Below are 19,281 nucleotides of genomic sequence, written 5' to 3' on the forward strand. Positions count from 1 at the left end.
TTTATTCATCATGGTTTGCTCTTTTATTATATTTCTGGATTTGATTTAATATAAACCTCAAGATATTGCTTATTAATATTTGATATTAAGCGTATTTAGGAGTTTTGCATTTTATACTACCTTTGTCAGGCTTGGAATAAAAGGATTATATAAGTTGAGAAAAATGAACTGGCAGTGTTTCCATACGCTGTGAAATATATTAACTAACATAGAAAGTATATGTCTGTTCAAAGTTTGCTAGAACTCAGAGGAAAACCATCTAAGGCTAAATCATTACTGAAGAAGTTCTTTGACAGTTATCTCAAATTCTTATATGACTTACCATTATTATCATATTTTCCACCTTGAGACGTGGTAGAAATTACCAGTGTATTGATATTTTTATTTTATAACATACCTTTTCAATTTTCAAAATCTCTTCTGTATCTGTGATTATATCCCTTTTCCAACATTCATGTAAAGGTATTTTTGTTTCACTTTTCCCCATTCAAATTACTCAATGGGTTCTCTCTTAAATGTATTCATTAATTCTCTTTTGTATATTTGTTTTGTTTTATGATTTATTATTTTATTCTTTCACTATTATTAATCCATTCCTTTGGCTTATCTTTTATTTCATCTTTTTTCCTGAATTAAAAGTTTATCCATTATATTTTATTATTTCTTGTTTAATAATAAAAGCTATTATGAATATAAATTATTCTCTAAATCTCTTCCTTATTGAATCTCACATATTCTGATATGTACTGTTCTCATAATTGTCAATTTCTAAATAGTTTATAGTTATAATAATTTTAGATTTGATTTTTAATTATTTATAAAGTATTTCACAATTTCCACATGATTTTTGTTTTTTACATTTTTCTCAATTTCTAGAGTCATTGCATTTTTCAGAAAATGTGATTATATAATTTCTCCTTTTTAAATTTATTAATTTTTGTTTGTGGACTAGTATATTAATTAATTTTATTAATCATTCATGGATACTAAAGAAAATCTTACTTTGATGAATAAACTTTTATATAAGAAATATACTGATTAAATTTATTAAGTATTTTGTATTTTTATTTACTTGATTTGTGAAGACATAGATTATTTTAAAACTTTCCACCATGACTATTTGAACTCCCAACACATTGCCTTATAATTTATACCTTATTATTTAGCTTACACATGTTTTTATTGTGGAATATATTTCTAATCAACATAAAACAAACTTTTTAGCACCTTTAATGCTTTTCAAGTCCTTTGTCCCAAAATATTATAATTTTTTGTATTTTCCTACTATACTTTTGCCTGCCCGTTTATCTTTTACCCCTCTTTTATATCTTAACATTCCACCACTGACTTGAAAAGTATAATTTGAAAGGGTATAATTTAATTTTTATTCTAGTAACAATTCCCAATGAATGCTTGTCTTTATAATGGTAAGAATTAAGTAATATCTATTTGTTCTTCTCATTCAATTCTTAAGAAATATTTGCATTATGTCTCTTAAATACACGTACACATATATATATTTCCTTTCCAGTATTTGAAGTTTTTATTTTATTTATTTTTTCAATTTCTCAGTTAGCTAATATTTTTTTCAGGTGAATTTTTCCTGAAGGGTATATGAATATTAAACTTTTTAGGTCTCAATCTATTTGAAAGTCGTTATTCACCTCCAGATAAATATTTTAATTGAATATAAAGTTCTTATATTCTGAATATCTTTTCCCCTAAATTTGCTAGAGACAGTTACCCAACATCAATTTGCATATATTCTATCCTATATTGCATATAGAAAAAGGGGAGATGCCAATTTAGCACATTTCTCCTTCTGGATGCTTGTAAAAATGTTTTTCTTTGCTTTTGGAATGGAAAAAAAAGTCAAGAAAGTATATCTTGCTGAGGGTCCACTCAATTAATTTTGAATCTTTGTAAAGGACTTGAGCCTCCCCATCTAACAACCTAATAAACATCTTTGCCTTGAGAATTTTTTCTATTATTTCTTATATTATTAATTTTCTCCTGTCTGTCCTTTGGATTCTTGAATCTATCCAACATCACTTTTATATTCTAAGTACAATTTTCAAATCTCTACCATTTTTGTGTTCTTGGGGAATGGATTCAGTCCTGTCCTGGAATTCACCAATTTAAGTTGTTTTGATTTTGTCTTCGCAGTAAGAATTGAACTTACTCTTAACTGCTTCCATTGCATTATTTTTTATTGTGGTAAAATATATATACCATAAAACTTACCATTTTAACCATTTTTAAGCATACAATTTGGTGGCATTAAGTTGTGCAGCCATCACCACTATCCATTTCCAGAATCTTTCATCATCCCAAACTGAAACTCTCACCAGCCCCTGGTAATCTCTATCCTATGTTCCGTCTCTATGGATTTGCCAATTCTAGGAACCTCATGTAAATGGGATCATAATTTTTGTCTTTTGTATCTGGCTTATTTCACTGAACATGTTTTCAAGGTCCATCCATGTTGCAGCATGTGTCAGAATTTTATTCATTTTTAAGAAAGAATAATATTCCATTTTATATATGTGATTTATGATATATATATATATCACATTTTGTTTATCCATTCATCACTCTGTGGGCATTTGGATTGTTTCCATCTTTTGGCTGTTGTAAATAATGCTGCTATGAACATTAGCACATAAATATCTATTCAAGTCTCTGCTTTCAGTTCTTTGGGGCATATACCTAGAAGTGGAATTGCTGGATCATGTAGTAATTCTGTTTAATTTTTTGAGGAACTGCCATACTATTTTCCACAGTGGCTGCACCATTTTGTTTTCCTGCCAACAGCACACAAGGATTCCAATTTCACCACATCCTTGCTGACACTTTTTATTTTCTGCTGTTTTTTTTTTTATTGTGGTAACATTGGTTTATAATATTGTATAAGTGTCATGTGTACAGTGTACATTGCTCCTTCTGTACACAACAGCATGCTCACCAAAAATTGTTTCCATTCATCACCATGCAGTTGACCCCCTTTACTCATTTCACCCTCCCCTCATACACACCTTTTTTGGTAACCACTACTCTGTTCTCTGTATCTGTTCGTTTTTGTTTGGTTTGATTTGCTCATTTATTTTGGTTTTTGTTTCTTTGTTTGTTTTTTATATTCCACATTTGATACGATTTTATGTATCATATGGTATTTGTCTTCTCCATCTGACCTATTTCACTTAGCATGATACCCTCAGGGTTCATCCATGTTGTCACAAATGGCAAGGTTTCATTTTTTTTATAGCTGAGTGGTGTTCCATTGTATATACACAACACATCTTCTTTATCCACTCATCTGTTGTTTGGCACTTAGGTTGTTTCCATATCTTGGCTGTTGTAAATAATGCTGTGGTGAAATACACCTTTTCTAATTAGCATTTTCATATTCTTTGGATAAATATTCAGAAGTAGAATAGCTGGATCATATGGCAGGTCTAGTCTTAATTTTTTGAGGAACCACCAAACTGTTCCCTTTCCTTCACATCCTTTCCAACACTTAGTATTTCTTGCCTTTTTGTTAGTAGCCATTCTAACAAGTGTGAAGTAATATCTCACTGTGGTTTTGATTTTAATTTCCCTAATAATTAGTGATGTTGAACATCTCTTCATGCACGTGTTGACCATCTATATGTCTTCTTTGGGAAAATGTCTGTTTAGGTCTCCATCCATTTTTTAATTGAGTTGTTGTTTTTTGTTGTTGTTGAGTTGTATGAGTTCTTTATATATTTTGGGTATTGAATCCTTATCATATATATGATTTGCAAATATGTTCTCCATTCGGTAGGTTTTTGTTGTTGTTGTTGTTGTTTTGTTTGTTGTTTTCCTTTGCTGTGCAGAGGCCTTTTAGTTTGATGTAGTCCCATTTGTTTATTTTTGCTTTTGTTTCCCTCTCCTGAGGGGACATATCCAGAAAGATATTGCTAAGACTGATGTGTACAGTCTTACGAGAGCATACTGCCTGTGTTTTCTTCTAGTAGTTTCTATAGTAGTTTATATTCAAGTCATTAATCCATTTAATCTGTTCTTCTTTCTTCTCAGCCATCGTAATGGATCTGAAATGGCATCTCATTGTGGTTTTGACATATTTCTTTAATGATTAGTGATGTTGGGCATCTTTTCATGTGCTTATTGGCACATCTGGTGTCAGGTGTAGATGATGAATCACTGTGTTCAGAACTTATCCCACCAACAACCAGACTTTTCTCCTTTCCTGGAATTCCAGGCTTTTAGGTCCTTCCATCATCCTGATCTCGGTGGCTCTATTTCATACAGGAATTCTTCCAAGTGTCTGGGGTGTGTGTGGCACCCTTACCAATTTCCCAGCAGTGATAAACATTTTCCCCTGTTATACCAGTTTAGCTGTTTCTACAGCATTTTGGAAAGAAAAAGAGGAGTTAAAGTGTGTAGACCCAGATCACTATTTTTAACTTTAAATTTCACCTTTCTTCTAAACTTTGCAAGATTGAAAAACAAAGCAGAACAAAACATCTGTGTGTCAAAGAATTGCCATGCCTTATCCAACCCACTGGCATCACTTCATTGCTAGGAAAATCATCCTCAGAGAGATTGAATTATTTGCCTAAATTCATGTAAGAAGTCAGTGGAACTTTTTTAAACTCACAAAATTAGAATTTTTAAATCCAGTTTTTTTTTCCTAGTGCATTACATAGCCCACCTAATTCACTGCATCTGTATGCATGCCACTGTCTTGTTTCTCATCTGTGGATTACTTAAACGGTAGCAACCACTATGTTTATGTGCAAATGCATAAATACATATGTGTTTGTATGTGTTTATATATACTCTTTTATTAATGGTTGATCATGTTCCAATGACCTAGAATACTTTTTTTCTGCTATAATAAGAGAAAATGATAATACCTACCTTGTAAGGTTGCTATGGGAATTATATTTATTATATGTTTTCTACAGATGGGCATACTGAGTCAGAGAAGGCTCAAGCCACTTTGTCATGAAAGTGTAGGGACCTGGATTTAAGCCCCAGCATCATGGCCCCAATGTCCATACTCTTAATCACTATACTGTAGGGTTTCCCACAATTTTACTATTATATACAGTTTTAGATGAAAACAGACTTAAGCATACGCAATTCACCACCCCAAACCCTCTGACTTCTTCCAGAAAGCAGTTCCCTGAAAGCATGTGCCCTTTACACACTTTATCTTCATGGCCTCTTAACAGCATCAGCTTGGAAATACTCCTCATGAAGGGGCACAGAGGTAGGATCAGCATTTTCAGATGCGGTGAAGGGGTTGAGCGTCTTGCTTATTGCTTAAGGAGTTGGAGTGAAAGCCAAGAATGCTTGGCTCAGACTGCTGAGCAGAAACCAAGAGACCACACTGCTCTATCCCTCTCGGTCATCCTCTGCTTTGGTCGGGAGTGTGGTTTTGCTATTAGTATCACAGGGGAAAATGACATATTCTGAACACATCGCTTGATTCCTGGAGCATAATGATTACAGGCTATCATTACCAAGAGACATAGTTCTAAATGCTTTTTCTTTTTCTAAATTTAAAAATAACAAGAGAGAGACAGAGTCTTAGATACTTTGTGCTTGAAAGCGCCTGGATTCGTTCCCTCTTAAAGTGCTTTTCATTTAAGTACAAGAAGAATTGATGGCAAAGATTAAGAGAAAAAGAGGGGAGTGTTGATTTATTCTCTTGTCCTGTTGACTGAAAGATAATATCATGGGGTCTGAGTCCATTGGAAAGGTCCGTACCGCTCTGTGCCTGTTTCTTCAGCTGTCATGTGAATATAATGACAGTCCCTACGTCATAGAACTGTTGGCAGGACTAGCAATTCCAGGCACAAAGTAAATAGTGTAGCTGCTATTGTGGTTGTTGTTGGGGTTTTAACAAACAGCTAAGGAATCACCCCAAATCCCCTTGGAGACAGCCCACTCAGATCATCACAGCATATCCAAGAATAATTCAAAAAGTGAGTCCCCAGCTCTCCCTGACTCGCATCCTCCTCTGAAGTTTTTAACCTTTGACTGGTCCATCCCTGTGTAGAGGGATATGGGTAGAAAATACTGCTTCAGCATGAAGCCAGGTAAAAGTTACTCTTTTCTTTGTCTGTTGTTCTAGCGAGACTGCCTGCAGACAGGCTCACACAGGCAGTGTCTGTAGAGAAAGCTGATCTAAGGGCTTCTTGTACCGAGTCTCAAGGATGGTTAATTCAGTAGACCTGGGAACAGGCTAATTTGTGAGAGTAGTGTGGTCCATTGCCTCCCACACTCTCCCTCTGGAGGATCCCCTGTTAGTAATAAAAAATAAAGGCATATCCAAAGATCCTAGGACAGAGTTTGCAGAGGCTCACTGAAAGCAAGAAATTTTCCAACATCCTTTCATTTTAAAAATGCATGTGCATTTGTACCTTATTTCATAATATACAGGTGTTTGATTTTATATATAAAGCATGCTGAGTTCTTTCAAAAATTTTAGAAAAAAACTATATCCTCTGTGTCTTTGTGTACCGTACACTGTCTTATACCAAGTCTGGGTACCACTGTTGTAGTAGAGACAACACAGAAATGTTCTTGTCTGGATGGAGCCAGCAAGGCAAACTTCAGAATCAATGATAGAGTTCTCATCCGAAGCTAGAGAACCAACACCAACAGATCTTCTGTGGTCCTACCAAAAAAACACCCCACCGTTGATCAACATCAGACCTGTCCATCATCTCTTAGCCTGCTGGCCTCCAGGTGGGGACTTGAGCCTTAGAGTTAGTGTTGCCCTTAATAGGTTCAGAATCCCTCCTCATGAACTGTGTGGTTCAGCATTTACTACTCACCCTCAACAAGTTTTTCTAATTATTAAATATTTTGAGTATAACAAAAGTACACCAAAAAGGGATAATAAACTTTCATTTTCCACCACCAAGCTTACAAAGTAAAATGTTACAGGTATTGACACCCTATTCCTCTTTCCTTACCAGAGATACTACTATCCTAAACTTGGAGGTTATCATTCTAATGGCTGCTGTATATTTTTACGTACACATGAACAATATATTACATTTTTTATATTAAACTTTATAGAAAGTTATTGTATGTGTTTTTCTCGAGCTTGTTTTTTACACTTAGCATAATGTTTTTGAGACTTTTTCCATGTAGATATATATAGCTATGCTTGGTTCGTTTTAACTAATGTCTCCTTTCTATTGCATTGCATTCTATTGTAATAATGTACCATCATGTACTGATCTATTCTCTTATTAATGGACAATTTGCTCATTTCTAACTTTTTGCTGTTATAAACAAAGTTGCAAAGAACATCTTTGTACCAGTCTCTCGGAAGGTGGGAAGCAAGATTTCTCTTATATCGTGATATGTAACGAGGGATTGAATTGCTAGGTCTTGTGGTATGTGAATATGTAACTTCACTTGGCCTGATTTCATTGTTCTCCCAAGGGGCTGCTCCAGTTTACCCTCCCAATAGTGATTTGTAAGAGGTTTCATTGCCCCATGTCCTACCAACATCTTGCATGTTCCCCCAACTCTTCTCAAACAGTCGTACCCACGTATGACTTGTGGGTTGGATTATCTGCTGTGGACCTAGTATGTTCCTACCTACTCCCACCTCCCGCCCAATATGACTCCAAAGTGTGGCAAGGAAGTCCTGTCTTTGGAGAAAACTGTAGCCTTCTCCAGCCTATACTAAAGAGATATGGTTTGACCAAAGCAGCAGACTCTTGTCTGTCATCTACCCTAGGGCTATCCACTCTCAGCTTCCATTCAAGAAGGTGGCTCTGGACTCCGCAGTGTCAGTCGCACAGAACTTGGCAGGCTGCCGCTCTGCCTATGCCCCTCCGAACACTCGCTGTGGTCAGTAGTGCTAAGCTCGAGTTTATCACCCTGACCATTTTAGATGCCACCAGCACCAGGTGGGACCCAGTTCCTATTGAACTAAGAGGAACATAGAACTGAAGGTTCTCTTAGATGAAGCTACCTACTCGGGCAACCCTGAATATAGAGCCTACTCTCCACCACTTCCATCTCCTGCAAAAAAAAATATGATTCAATGGAGGGGAAGGTGATGGAGAAGGTCTTAACAGGATTTGTTTCAAAAGCCAAGCAGTGCCGTAGGAAATTGCATGGTGAAAACCACTGCACAAATGAGCAACCAACCAAAATAGAGTTGTGTAAAGAGGGGTTTGTGTAAAGTCAGGTTCCCCTGTGATTTAACCATCAGTCCTGTCCTTTGCGCCAGCTTAGAGCAGTGTAGGAATCTGGGAATTCTTTGATGGGCTCCCGCCACTGGTCTGCACTTGCCCCTGTGTCACATTGTGGACTACTCCTACCTGCCCAGTGTGGCCAGTTCCCAGGAGGTTCCCGGGTTCCGTTTCTGCTCAACCTTTGGTCCCCACAGAAAATCAGATGCAAGACTGAGCTGGAAGGAAGCTGGTAGATCTTATAATTCCACACCTTCATCCTACTTTTGAGAAATCTACAGCTGACATGTGTCAGAAGCAGCAGAACTAAGATTCAGTGCCCCGTCTGTCTTCCTCCAAATTCCATGCTCCTGTGAATGGCACTGAAGCCACGGGAAGAATGAGACTGCCTTTGTAAGACAGTAAAAGTGTAAGAATAAGGGATCTGGGTTCTGGGACGCTCCAATCTTTAAAGTTTCAGAAGAGAATGAAAAGCCTATACAAAAATATGAGAAAGAACATCTGATGAGGGAGATCAGAGAGGATGCTACAATGGAAGTCAAGGGAAGAAAGCACTTTAAATTGAAGGAGAGTTTGGGGGGGGGGGGACAGCTCAGTGGTAAAGTGCATACTTAGCATGCATGAGGTCCTGGGTTCAATTCCCAGTACTTCCATTAAAACAAACAAACAAACCTAAGTGCTTACCCACCTCAAAAAATAAATAAATAAATAAATAAATATTTTTAAAAATGAATTGAAGGAGAGGTTAACTGTGTCTGATGCTGTAAGAAGTTGAGTCAGGAGAAACCAGAGAAGTGACCAATGGATTGGCCATGTGGAGATCACTGAGGACCTTGACAAAGGCAGTTTTAGCAGAATCGTGGAGACCAAAGTCACAGCACAATGGGCTAAAAGGTGAGGGCTTCCAATTTTAAAGTGAGGGATAAAGACATTCTTGGCCCCTTTTCTTGCAAAGAAAAAAAAAAAAAAAACCACCCAAAATCAGGAGAAGGTGAAACAAAACCACAAAGCCCATCTTTGAGGAAATTAAGAAATATTTAAACCATAAGCACGCTATAGATGAAGACAGAAAGAAGATGGGGAGTGGCAAATGACATAAGCACTGTGGAAAAAAGTCAAATATAATCCTGCAGAAATGATGCTGAAGGGTAATAAGCCTTCTAGCCTTGCAGAATCCTGGAGCTCAGAACCTGGAACTGTCAGATACTGCCGGAGTCAAGGAAAGGCTACAGGGTGAAGACTGGAATATTGTTTAAAAGTTTATCCAAGGAGCTTATCAACCTTTAGAACCACTTACTTCCACTACACTTTGAAAATTACCCTTTTTCCAGCTCCACCAGAAAAGAGAAGCACATTCTTTGGCAAAATTAAACAAGAATGGTTTCATGGACAGACACCAGACATGGGAGATTACGGTAATATGTGCATAACAAATGTTGCTACTTCCAACCCTGCCCCTTGTCAATTCCAGAACTAACACTTAAGGAAAGAGTTTAAAAAGTACTTCTCTATAGAAATAAATATCTCAGAGCAGGAAAATGGACATACAATGATATTTGAGGGTCCTCAACCAAAAAATCCTGTCGACTAAAGGGGGGTCATTCACCAATTGGCATGCCCCACCATGCACACAGAGCATCCAGCAAATCTTAGTCCTCACTCATTCATTATAAACAGATAGATAGTCAAAGATCACTTCACATTTGAAGTCTTCACCAGGAAAACTAGGGAAGTAAGGAAGTGAGTACTCTTTAAAGATGCTGTATTTTGAAGAGAAAGGCAAATGAATTGGTCAATAGCTTGAGGGAGATGAAGGGTCACAGAGGATTTTTTTTTAGAATATTAAAAAGGATACTAAAGTATATTTATATGCTGGTAATCATCTCCAGTATTTTTCTTCCTGACTTGAAACAAATGTGTAGTCACAAATGTTTAGAAAAACCCTTTACAGTATGTCTGCTTCTAGTTAGGATGTAGAGGGATGTGAAAAATCTTCATTTCCATGGTCAACCAGAAAAGTCCAGACAAAATAAAATTCATATGTTTCTATGGGGCTAGAAGGCACACAGGAAGCACTGATGAACTGAATTAGAGAGAAATAAGCCCTGGATAGCTGAGCAGAGATCTGCAAAAGCTTCTATACTGGGAGTTGGATGTCTGGTCTGGGTATGGGAAACTGGAAATGTAGATCAGCCATGGACAGAGACTTTGCAGGGATGAGGAAAAGTCTGCTGAACCTTAGACAATGATATATGCCAGAGGGATGCATTATCTGAAAGATCCTCTATTAAAAAAAGAAATTTCTCAGCTCTTCCTCCTCACCCACCCCTCTGCATTTTTCCCAAGAAAGTAGCAGTAGAGGAGCTGTTGAGAAGTAGAGAGAAATCACATCATTTGATGGATACTTACGATGCTTGGAGTCTGGAGTCCTACCAGGGCTGAGTCCAAGGTCAAGCCAAAATACCTGAAGCTGTACCTAACTCCTTCCCACCTCGAATACAGAAAAGATCACAAAGGCAGGGCAAGGTATAAGGCTGGGAGTTGGGCTAATAACAGGGAACACACTTTAACTAAAGCTGTAGCCCAGCCCAAGGTCAGCCTAACTCAAGGGGGAATCTAAGTATTCGGCCCCCAACCTGAGCTCACAAAGATGAAAGGCTTATCCTCTGTAGTGAGTAGACAAAACAAATCAATATTATACCTAAGTTTCCACTGCTTTTTTTATACACAATGTGTGAAATACAAGTTAAAAGATTATGAGACATGGAAAGAGGCAGGAAAATGTAACCCTTAATCAAGGGAAAAACACAATAATGGAAGCAACCACAGGTGACTCAATTATTAGAATTAGTAGACATGGACTTTCAAACAACTATTACAAACATATAAGAATCTATAGGGAAAGGTGAATATAATGGAGGAAGACATGGGATATCAGGAAAAAGAGAAAAAAGAAAACTCAAAGGAAAAACCAAGTGAAAACTGTGGACTGAAACATATGATATCTGCAGAAAAGGGATTAATGAACTTACAAACAAGTTAAGAGAAATTATCTAAACTGAAGGAGAAAATGGGAAAAGATGGGGGGTGGGCTATGAACCAGATCCTATGATTTGTGGGATAATGTCACATGGTCTAATGTATGTGTAATTGGAGTACCAAGCATGCTATTCCACACACAGACTCAAGAAGCTTGAAAAAACCCCAAGCAGGACAAATACCAAAAAAAAAAAAAAAATTTTCTTTAAGTCACCTAAGCACACTGTAGCCAAATTCTTGAAAAACAGGATAAAGGGATACCCTTGAAAGCAATCTAAGAGGGAAGGGGAAAGACATGTTACAGTGAAATGGCAATGAAAATCACTTACTTTTCATCAGGAAAAACCACATGCAATCTAGAAGACAAAGGATCGAGCTCTTTAAAGAGATGAAAGGAAACACAGTCAATTTAGAATTCTGTATCCAGTGAAAATATCCAATTGAAGGCACAATTAAAACATTTCTAGAAAGAACTAAGAGAATCATGATCAGCAAATTTGCACTACCAATAAATAAATACATACATACATGAATATATACATACATGAATACATACATACATACATGAATACGTACATACATACGTACGTACGTACTAAAGGAATTCTTCAGAGGGAAAATGACACCAGGTGTAAACTAAAGCTACATAAAAAGGAAGGGAGAGTACTAAAATGATAAATATTTTCTTAATTTCATACAAAGATGATTGTTTAAGACAGAAACAATTAACACCCTATTGTGGAGTGTATGACATATACAGAAGTAGAAGACACGACCACAATAGCACAAAGGATGAGAGGGAATTACATGGAAGTGTAACATTAAAGGGTTCTGCCATTATTTGAGAAGTGGCCGAATACGTTAATATTAACATATGGTTAATATTATCAGCTGTTATAAAATAAAGATGAATATCATAACCCATGCAGCAACTGCTAAAATGTGAACAAAAGGGAAATATTATTATAGATCTTACAGATATTAAAAGATAATGAAGGAATGTTATGAACAACTTTATAGAAGTAAATTTGACAATTATAAAGGAAATTAATTACACATGTTACTGTATCTAAATTATTCCTCAGTTAAAAAAATATAGCAAAGAAGCTTTGGTTCCACATGCATCTCAATGTCATTAATCGTAGTGGCCTATCCTTAGGGTAAAGTCCCAAAAAGGACATGATTTTTACACATTATAAGTAAATGATTGGAGTTGGTAGTGGGACTTCACGACTCCAAAAGTGGCAGCAAAATGTCTTTAATTAACCTTTGCTCTTCTGTTCACGCCATGTGTTTGTAGCCAACACGGGAGCCCTAAGACATCTGGAAATGTTGTGAGTGTAGCATTAGTGGTTAAGAGTGCTGTGTGTTTACTATACAAGTTGAGGACTCTGAAGCCAACAACTGGAGGACATTTGAGAAAAGTCAGTTCCACAGAAACTCTTTTACTAGGAGGCAAGATGTCGACAATGAAGAGCCGATGTTCAGTTTTGGGGGGGTGGTGGTGGAGTCTGTTTTTATAGACCGAAAATGTGGTAGACATTGCATAACCTCGAGGAGGATTTTGCAGTAGGAACATCGCTTGGATACTTGGGGAAAAACCTTGTGGAAGTGCCTCTTGACGTGTTTATGTGCATTCATCTTTAATGTCTTCATCAGCAAATATTAAAATGTCACAGTACAACTGGAATCCCAGAAAGTAATCTTCAAGAAGTGTAGAAAAATTTCCAGGGCAACAGAAAGCCCAACAGGCACTGTAACCGACTCCCCCCACCCCCTACCCCTACCCCTACCCCCAGCACTACCCTGTAGTGCTTGGTGCACAGCACACGCTTAATAAATAGTTTTGAAAATGAATGGATGGATGCATGCATGCATGCATCCAAACTGGAGTCATTCATTCAAGAACAAATCACCCACTCTGTGTCCATCATTAAGTGTTGCAGAGGTTGCAAAAGGAAAACAAGACATGTGGCCTGGAAACCCTTAACTTCTGAGTAGAAACACGGGCAGACATGTGAAATCACCAAGGAAGAGAGACTTAATAGCAGCCTCTTTTCATAGGATCCCCAGACTCTCTCGTTTCCCAGGAAGATAACATTTCATTGGGTAATAACCAAGTCCTCAGAGAGGAGAAGTTCTTATCACCTCTTTAAAAGATCTTTATCCCAGTTTTCTTTCATTTCTAAGAGAGCATAAAAAAAATAGACCCTCATTAATAGTTCTATTGTTCCGGAATTAAAACGGACCCACAGTTTCCATGAAAACGTCTATTTGGTTTGCGTCGACGTGGTGGGTGCTGAGAGAAGGCGCATGGAATAGGGAGGTGGGGCCACAAGTCATCTGGTCTTTCACCAAGCCGGGGTGCTATACGGGGAGCGGGTGGCCACCGCGTGGGACTAGTGAGCTCGTATCTTGTCAGACACAAAGCACCAAGGATAAGGGCAGTTTCCAAAACAGCCTTTGCTTGTTCTGGTACCAAAAAATAGAAAGCTCAAGAAAATACTTGTAAAGGAAAGGAAGTCGGCTTAGAGAAAACACCCCAGTTCCCAGACTTTTTTGGCAGGAGAGAAACACAGACAAGCCAAGGAGCCTTTTCCACACCCCCGGTATGCCTTTTTTCAAGTCATCTTTTTTAAGTTGTAGGCTTAGCACAGTATTCCAATTTTAGTGTTACCAAAATGTCCCAAACCTCCCTAGTCAATGACCAAGGATAAGGCCACATTTCCTTTTTTGTCGTTGTTCACATTTACTTTTAATGCCCAATCTCCACCCACCTGATGGTCAGAAATTAGTCCCCTCCCCGATAGTGCCCCCCTAGCTATACTGAATGGTTACAGGGTGCCACCTCTGTGTGTTCAGGAGCAAACCCCAGTTTTCCTATCCCAGCCTCACCCTCATGCCACCTTGTCATTGCTGTCCCTCTCATGGAACTTCCGACCTGCAGGGCAAAGCGACCCCCTCCCAATCATGGCCTCCGTGGGGGACTCTGCACTCATCTTTAACCCTCCTTCTGATGCACAGATATATGCTCTTTCTTGTTACCAAATGATTGAGTTGAAATTAAGCTATGCCTTTTTAAAGTTATTTTTCAATTTATTTTTTGTGGGGGGAGGTAATTAGGTCTATTTATTTATTTATTTTTAGAGGCGGTACCGGGGATTGAACCCAGGACCTCATGCATGCTAAGCGTGTGCTCTACCATTTGAGCCATACCCTCCCTGCAAGCTATGCCTTTTAATGGGATTTATTAAAATATTGGGGGTTATGTAAAGAGGAACAAGACAGAGAATGACTTGTAACCACAAGGACCCAGACGTGCCTACCGTCGATTACTACTAGGTCAGCTCCTGCCTGGCCTCCGTCCACGTGGCCAAGTGAAGCTTATTCCCTCCTCTCACCTCTTTAGCAAATATTTGTTGAATGTCTATAACGTTTCGGGGACTATGATAGACACAGAAGATAGAGTGGAGACCAAAACAGACACGGCCCAGCCCTCGTGGAGCTTAAAGTCTAGAGTTGAAATAGACTAACTAAACTAAACTGAGCAAATAATTACATAACCAAGGTTAGTTGTTATAAAATATCCTAAGTGCTATAAAGCAAAAATTGTGGGGTACCACGTGAAAACCTGACTGAGGGAGCTAATTTGAATTGGAGAAGTCAAGGAAGGCTACTTTGAACAATTGGTATCTAGGTTGGGATTGAAGGCTGGGTAAGAATTAGCCCGGTGAAGAGCTGGGCAGTAAGCATCCCCAGCCCCTAGGCAGCAGGGATTGCTGGCGGGAAGCACCTGTTGGAGAAAGGAGCTTGGGAAGACCAATGGGACTCGAGTGAAGGGAATGGGGGCAGAGCGGTGCAAGATGAGGCTGTCGGGAAGCAGAGGAACCATCCCACGCAGGCACTTGAAGGTCATGGCAAGGATATGAGATTTTATCCCAAGTCTAATCAACTGCTATGAAGGGTTTGAGCAGGGGAGCAGTGTTTTGATCCATATTTTAAGAACACTCCAGCAGCCATGTGGAGATGGAATGGAAGAGACGCAAGAAAGCAGTTCAAAGAGAGCCAGTGGTCTAAGTGAGAAACGATGGTGGCCCAGACCATGAGGTTGGCCGAAGAGATAAAGAGGTGTCAGTTTCAAGATATGTTTGGAGTACAGCCACTGGATTATGGAGGGGAGCAGGAGGAGAGAGGGGAGTCAAAATAGAGGGGGTCAAAGAAGGCTTCCAGTTTCTGATCTGGGCAGCAGGGCAGGGGATCTGATATCTGGGCACTGACAAGACAGGCAGACAACACTCAGAATATTTCCCAACGTCTGAGTTCCTTGGCCTTAAATACGCCACCTAAGACGCGTCAGCAGCCCGGGCCCGGGACAAGCTCGGGCTGAACCCTTTTCAGTTTGTCTTGTAAAACCTCTGACAACCTGGTGATTCAGCTGTACCGATGGCCACCCCGTTATATCGTGTTTTATGAAAGGTTAATTTTACACTGGACTTCCTCTTTAAGCAATTGTCAGAATAGACCAGTAATAAATCTCCTTCCTTCCTTCCTCCCTCCCTCCTTCCTTTCCTTTTCTGTCCTTCATTTATTCAAGGGAGAAACAATTTATCATAGTGACTGAGAGCAAGGCCTCCTGAGTTCAAATCCCATTTCTGCCACCTAGTATTTGAGGGGCTTTGGAAAACTTCCTTAGCCTCTCTGTGACTCAGTTTCCTTATCTGTAAAAAGGATATTACACTAGTATCCACCTCAAAGAGCTATTGTAAGGCATAAGTGAATTAATTACATATATTATTTGAACAAAGCTTGGCACAGTGTAAGTACTCAGACGGCGTTAGAAATTGCCAGTGCTGTTCACTAATTCAGCTGTTATTGAAAACTTCCCACTTCTCCAGCACCATTCTATGCTGGGAGGCTGCTTGGAAAAGTAAAAAGCCAGGAGGGTTTTTTGTTTGCTTTTTTTCTTGAGTCAGGCTGATTTGACCTCAAGTCCCTGCTCTTCTACTTAACCTCTCTGCACCCAAGTTTTCTCACCTTTAATGTGAGGATGAAGTCGGAAATTTTTGAGCAGAGCCTTGTGCATAGTGGATGTTCAATGAGGCCTTCTCCCTCCTCTGAAGGAATTTCTCCACCTAATTTAAATTGTGCATCTCCACCCTCTGCCCTTAAAGAAACCCCGGTGGGAGAAAGGCAATTTCAAATCCTTTGTGGGCTTGTTGCTCATCAATAATGTTAATATTTTTTTCGGAAACTAAACTTTCTTGCCCTTTCCAGCACAGTATGGAGCAATTTAAAAGACAGGAACATGAATGTGGACATCATCCATCCCAGAGGGAATGGTCCACAAAGATTCCTATTGGTCCCCAAACCATTCCCATTTTCCACTGCCGTCGGACCGTGTCCCAATACCATAAGCCACTTCCTCTTCCTGCCCCACCACCACCTTGAGCAACCAAAGTAAGAAAACATGGGCACCAGCCCACACTCTTGGTTGTCCTGGAAAGCGCAGATTGCTTGGGTCTTTATTTTCAAGCTGACTACATGTTTCCTTTGGCACAACCATGCTGGTGGCAGAGGTGGCTCTGCGGACGCCTGCCCCTCCCGCCTGCGGTCCCCGTGGTGGCCTTGCCCTGTGTTCTTGGTCCTTGAGTCTTTCTCATTCACATGAGCCCTTCGTGTCTTGATGTAAAATTGCCTAAGTTGCTCTGTGTCCTCTCAGGAGCAGTTCTGTCTTAAGACTCATTTCCAGTGTAGAATGAAAACTTTGTCCTGTTCGGGAAATGGAAAACTTCCTCGAGCAGATGCAGATTCCTAAAGAAAGGTCCTTTCCCTCAGTCTTTGAAATCACACTCATTCTACCCTGTGGCTGACTCTAAATGGGTAACTTACCACAAAGACTTTCCCGCTGATAAGCTTTTGGGGGACGATTGGGGCATTATAGAGATAAGAAAAGATTAACGCATGTGACTACCAACAGCAAAGTAAATAATGCTCTAACAAGACTAACAGGGTATCTTTGGATTTCAGAGAACAGATCCGTCAAGGCCTAGAAGAACTCCAGAAGGTTCTGCCAGGAGGAGACACTTACATGCATGAAGGATTTGAAAGGGTAATTTTAAAAAAGTTTTAAATTCCAAATATAGCATGTGATAATGGAAACATCAACACAGGAATGCCTGATGAGATAAGGCACACATATTAAGGGTGCTGAGAAACACCCAACGGCAAGAGTGAAAAAATTTTCCCATAAGCGTGTACACGATAACTCCATCCAGGAAAGCTGAAGAAATGAAATTCTTTCCTCCTTCCCTGACACTGATGAAGGGTCTCTTAGCTAATGCTTGGCTGACACTCATGAATCATGCCACACACAGGCCTTCTCTGTTCCCAAGGTACCCTTTACTGTATGTTTCTTCAGGATATGGGACAATTCCAATGACTTCAATCTTAAGGAATACAAGGCCCAGTCTATGAGAAGTAAGATATTGATCCCTGTTCTAAGTATATGAGTTAAAGGTCAGGGTAACGTTAGATGAATGTCACCCATTGCTATCTGAGTGAAACTTGGGTGAATTACATAGAAAAATCAAGACCCCAGGCTGTGTATCCAACAGCCCACTGCCCAATATGGCATTTGTAGTAGTGAACAGTGACTATGTGTCTAATGGGTCTTCCATGTGTTTTTCAGGCCAGTGAGCAGATTTATTATGAAAACAGTCAAGGTAAGACTATGTTTTGAATCACCGTTATGAATTATTTAGTTTTTTTCCAGTGTTTGCTTCTGAAAATGCCTTAGTAATTTAATGTTCCAAATGACACATATGATATTGCCTGTAACCCTTGGGCACACTCTTTATTCCAGAGAAGGAATGCATAGAAAAACGGCAGGTACCAGGTCAAATTCTACTGCTCTGATGATTCCCAAAAAATGTTATATAAAAGTAATTAAGATCTCATTATGGACCACAGTCTGTAATGTCCATGAACAGTTTTGCATGTTGAATTCATTAGGTTAATAAATACTTGGATGGGTTAAGAAATTCTTGGATTTTTTCTTAAAGTCTTAGATTTTTATGTCAAATTTAATTTTTTTGTCCTCTGAGCTCCAAGCCTCTTCATTACTATGAGTGGATATGATTTTAGATTAAGATATCAGTTTGACTTAAACTTTCTTTCATTTAAATGAAAAAAAAGCATAAAATGTACTTAATAGAGTCCTTAGCACATAGAAATAATGCTTATTATTATTACCATTTAAGCTATTATTACCATTAGTACCCTATCTTTCATGATAGCATTTCTTTATCTGAGACAAATCTCTTAAAAGAGAGTCAGTGTTACAGTGAGGATTTTTCTTCTAGGTCTGTAGAGGTGTATTAGTTTTCCCTGTGTACCTGCAAGATTTTTCTGTCATCTCTCAAAAGTAAAGGCTTTAAGAAAGAAAAAAAAAAAAATCTCCTATTTCACTCCAAACTTCAACAAATAGGACAGACCCTGTCTGAACACCAACCCTTGTTACTGTAAGTCAGCCATCAGCAGTGTTAGTAGAAGGTTAAAAAGCACTGCAAGAATTCTAGTAGGTTTTGCCAACTGCTGTAACACTTCTAGTCAGCTTGTAAATCATGATGACTGTCACTCTTTGCCAAACTCTTCAAGGAGCCTTGCACATAATTAAGAACAACATGAATGGCCGAGGTGGTAGAGTTTGCCCTCGGACCTTGGCAAGAGTCACGTAGACTGTCACGCAGATAGTCCAGTTGGAGTCACTGGGGCTACTCTGTCTGGTGACCATTTCACCAGGATTGACCTTTTGTTGGGGGGATAAGATTTGGAAACCCCCGGAATAAAACTTATTCCTTTAGCGTCTCACCCACGCTCTTCTTATTCATGCCGGCGTTACCTCCAGTCCCCAGAGAAAAGTTGCTGGTTCTCACAGTGCTGACCACGGATGACTGAGCTTGTGAGAGACGGACTCCCCGGGCAGAGAGGGGGTTCCGTCCAGCGGGGCGGGAGGGACTGAGCGGGTCTT

At 39.0% G+C, this 19,281-nt stretch overlaps 1 protein-coding gene across 1 annotated transcript in view; it reads left to right on the forward strand.

Annotated features, from left to right (window-relative positions):
• The window catches only part of ANTXR1 (ANTXR cell adhesion molecule 1), a 218,427-nt gene that overhangs the window by 34,690 nt on the left and 164,456 nt on the right, over nucleotides 1-19,281 (forward strand). The window contains exons 4-5 of the mRNA XM_032497718.1: nucleotides 17,280-17,361; nucleotides 17,941-17,974. Of these exons, the coding sequence (XP_032353609.1) occupies nucleotides 17,280-17,361; nucleotides 17,941-17,974 (116 nt within the window). The remainder of the gene's footprint in view (nucleotides 1-17,279; nucleotides 17,362-17,940; nucleotides 17,975-19,281) is intronic.

The sequence above is a fragment of the Camelus ferus genome, chromosome 15 (assembly GCF_009834535.1).
Source record: "Camelus ferus isolate YT-003-E chromosome 15, BCGSAC_Cfer_1.0, whole genome shotgun sequence".
Lineage (NCBI taxonomy): Eukaryota > Metazoa > Chordata > Mammalia > Artiodactyla > Camelidae > Camelus > Camelus ferus.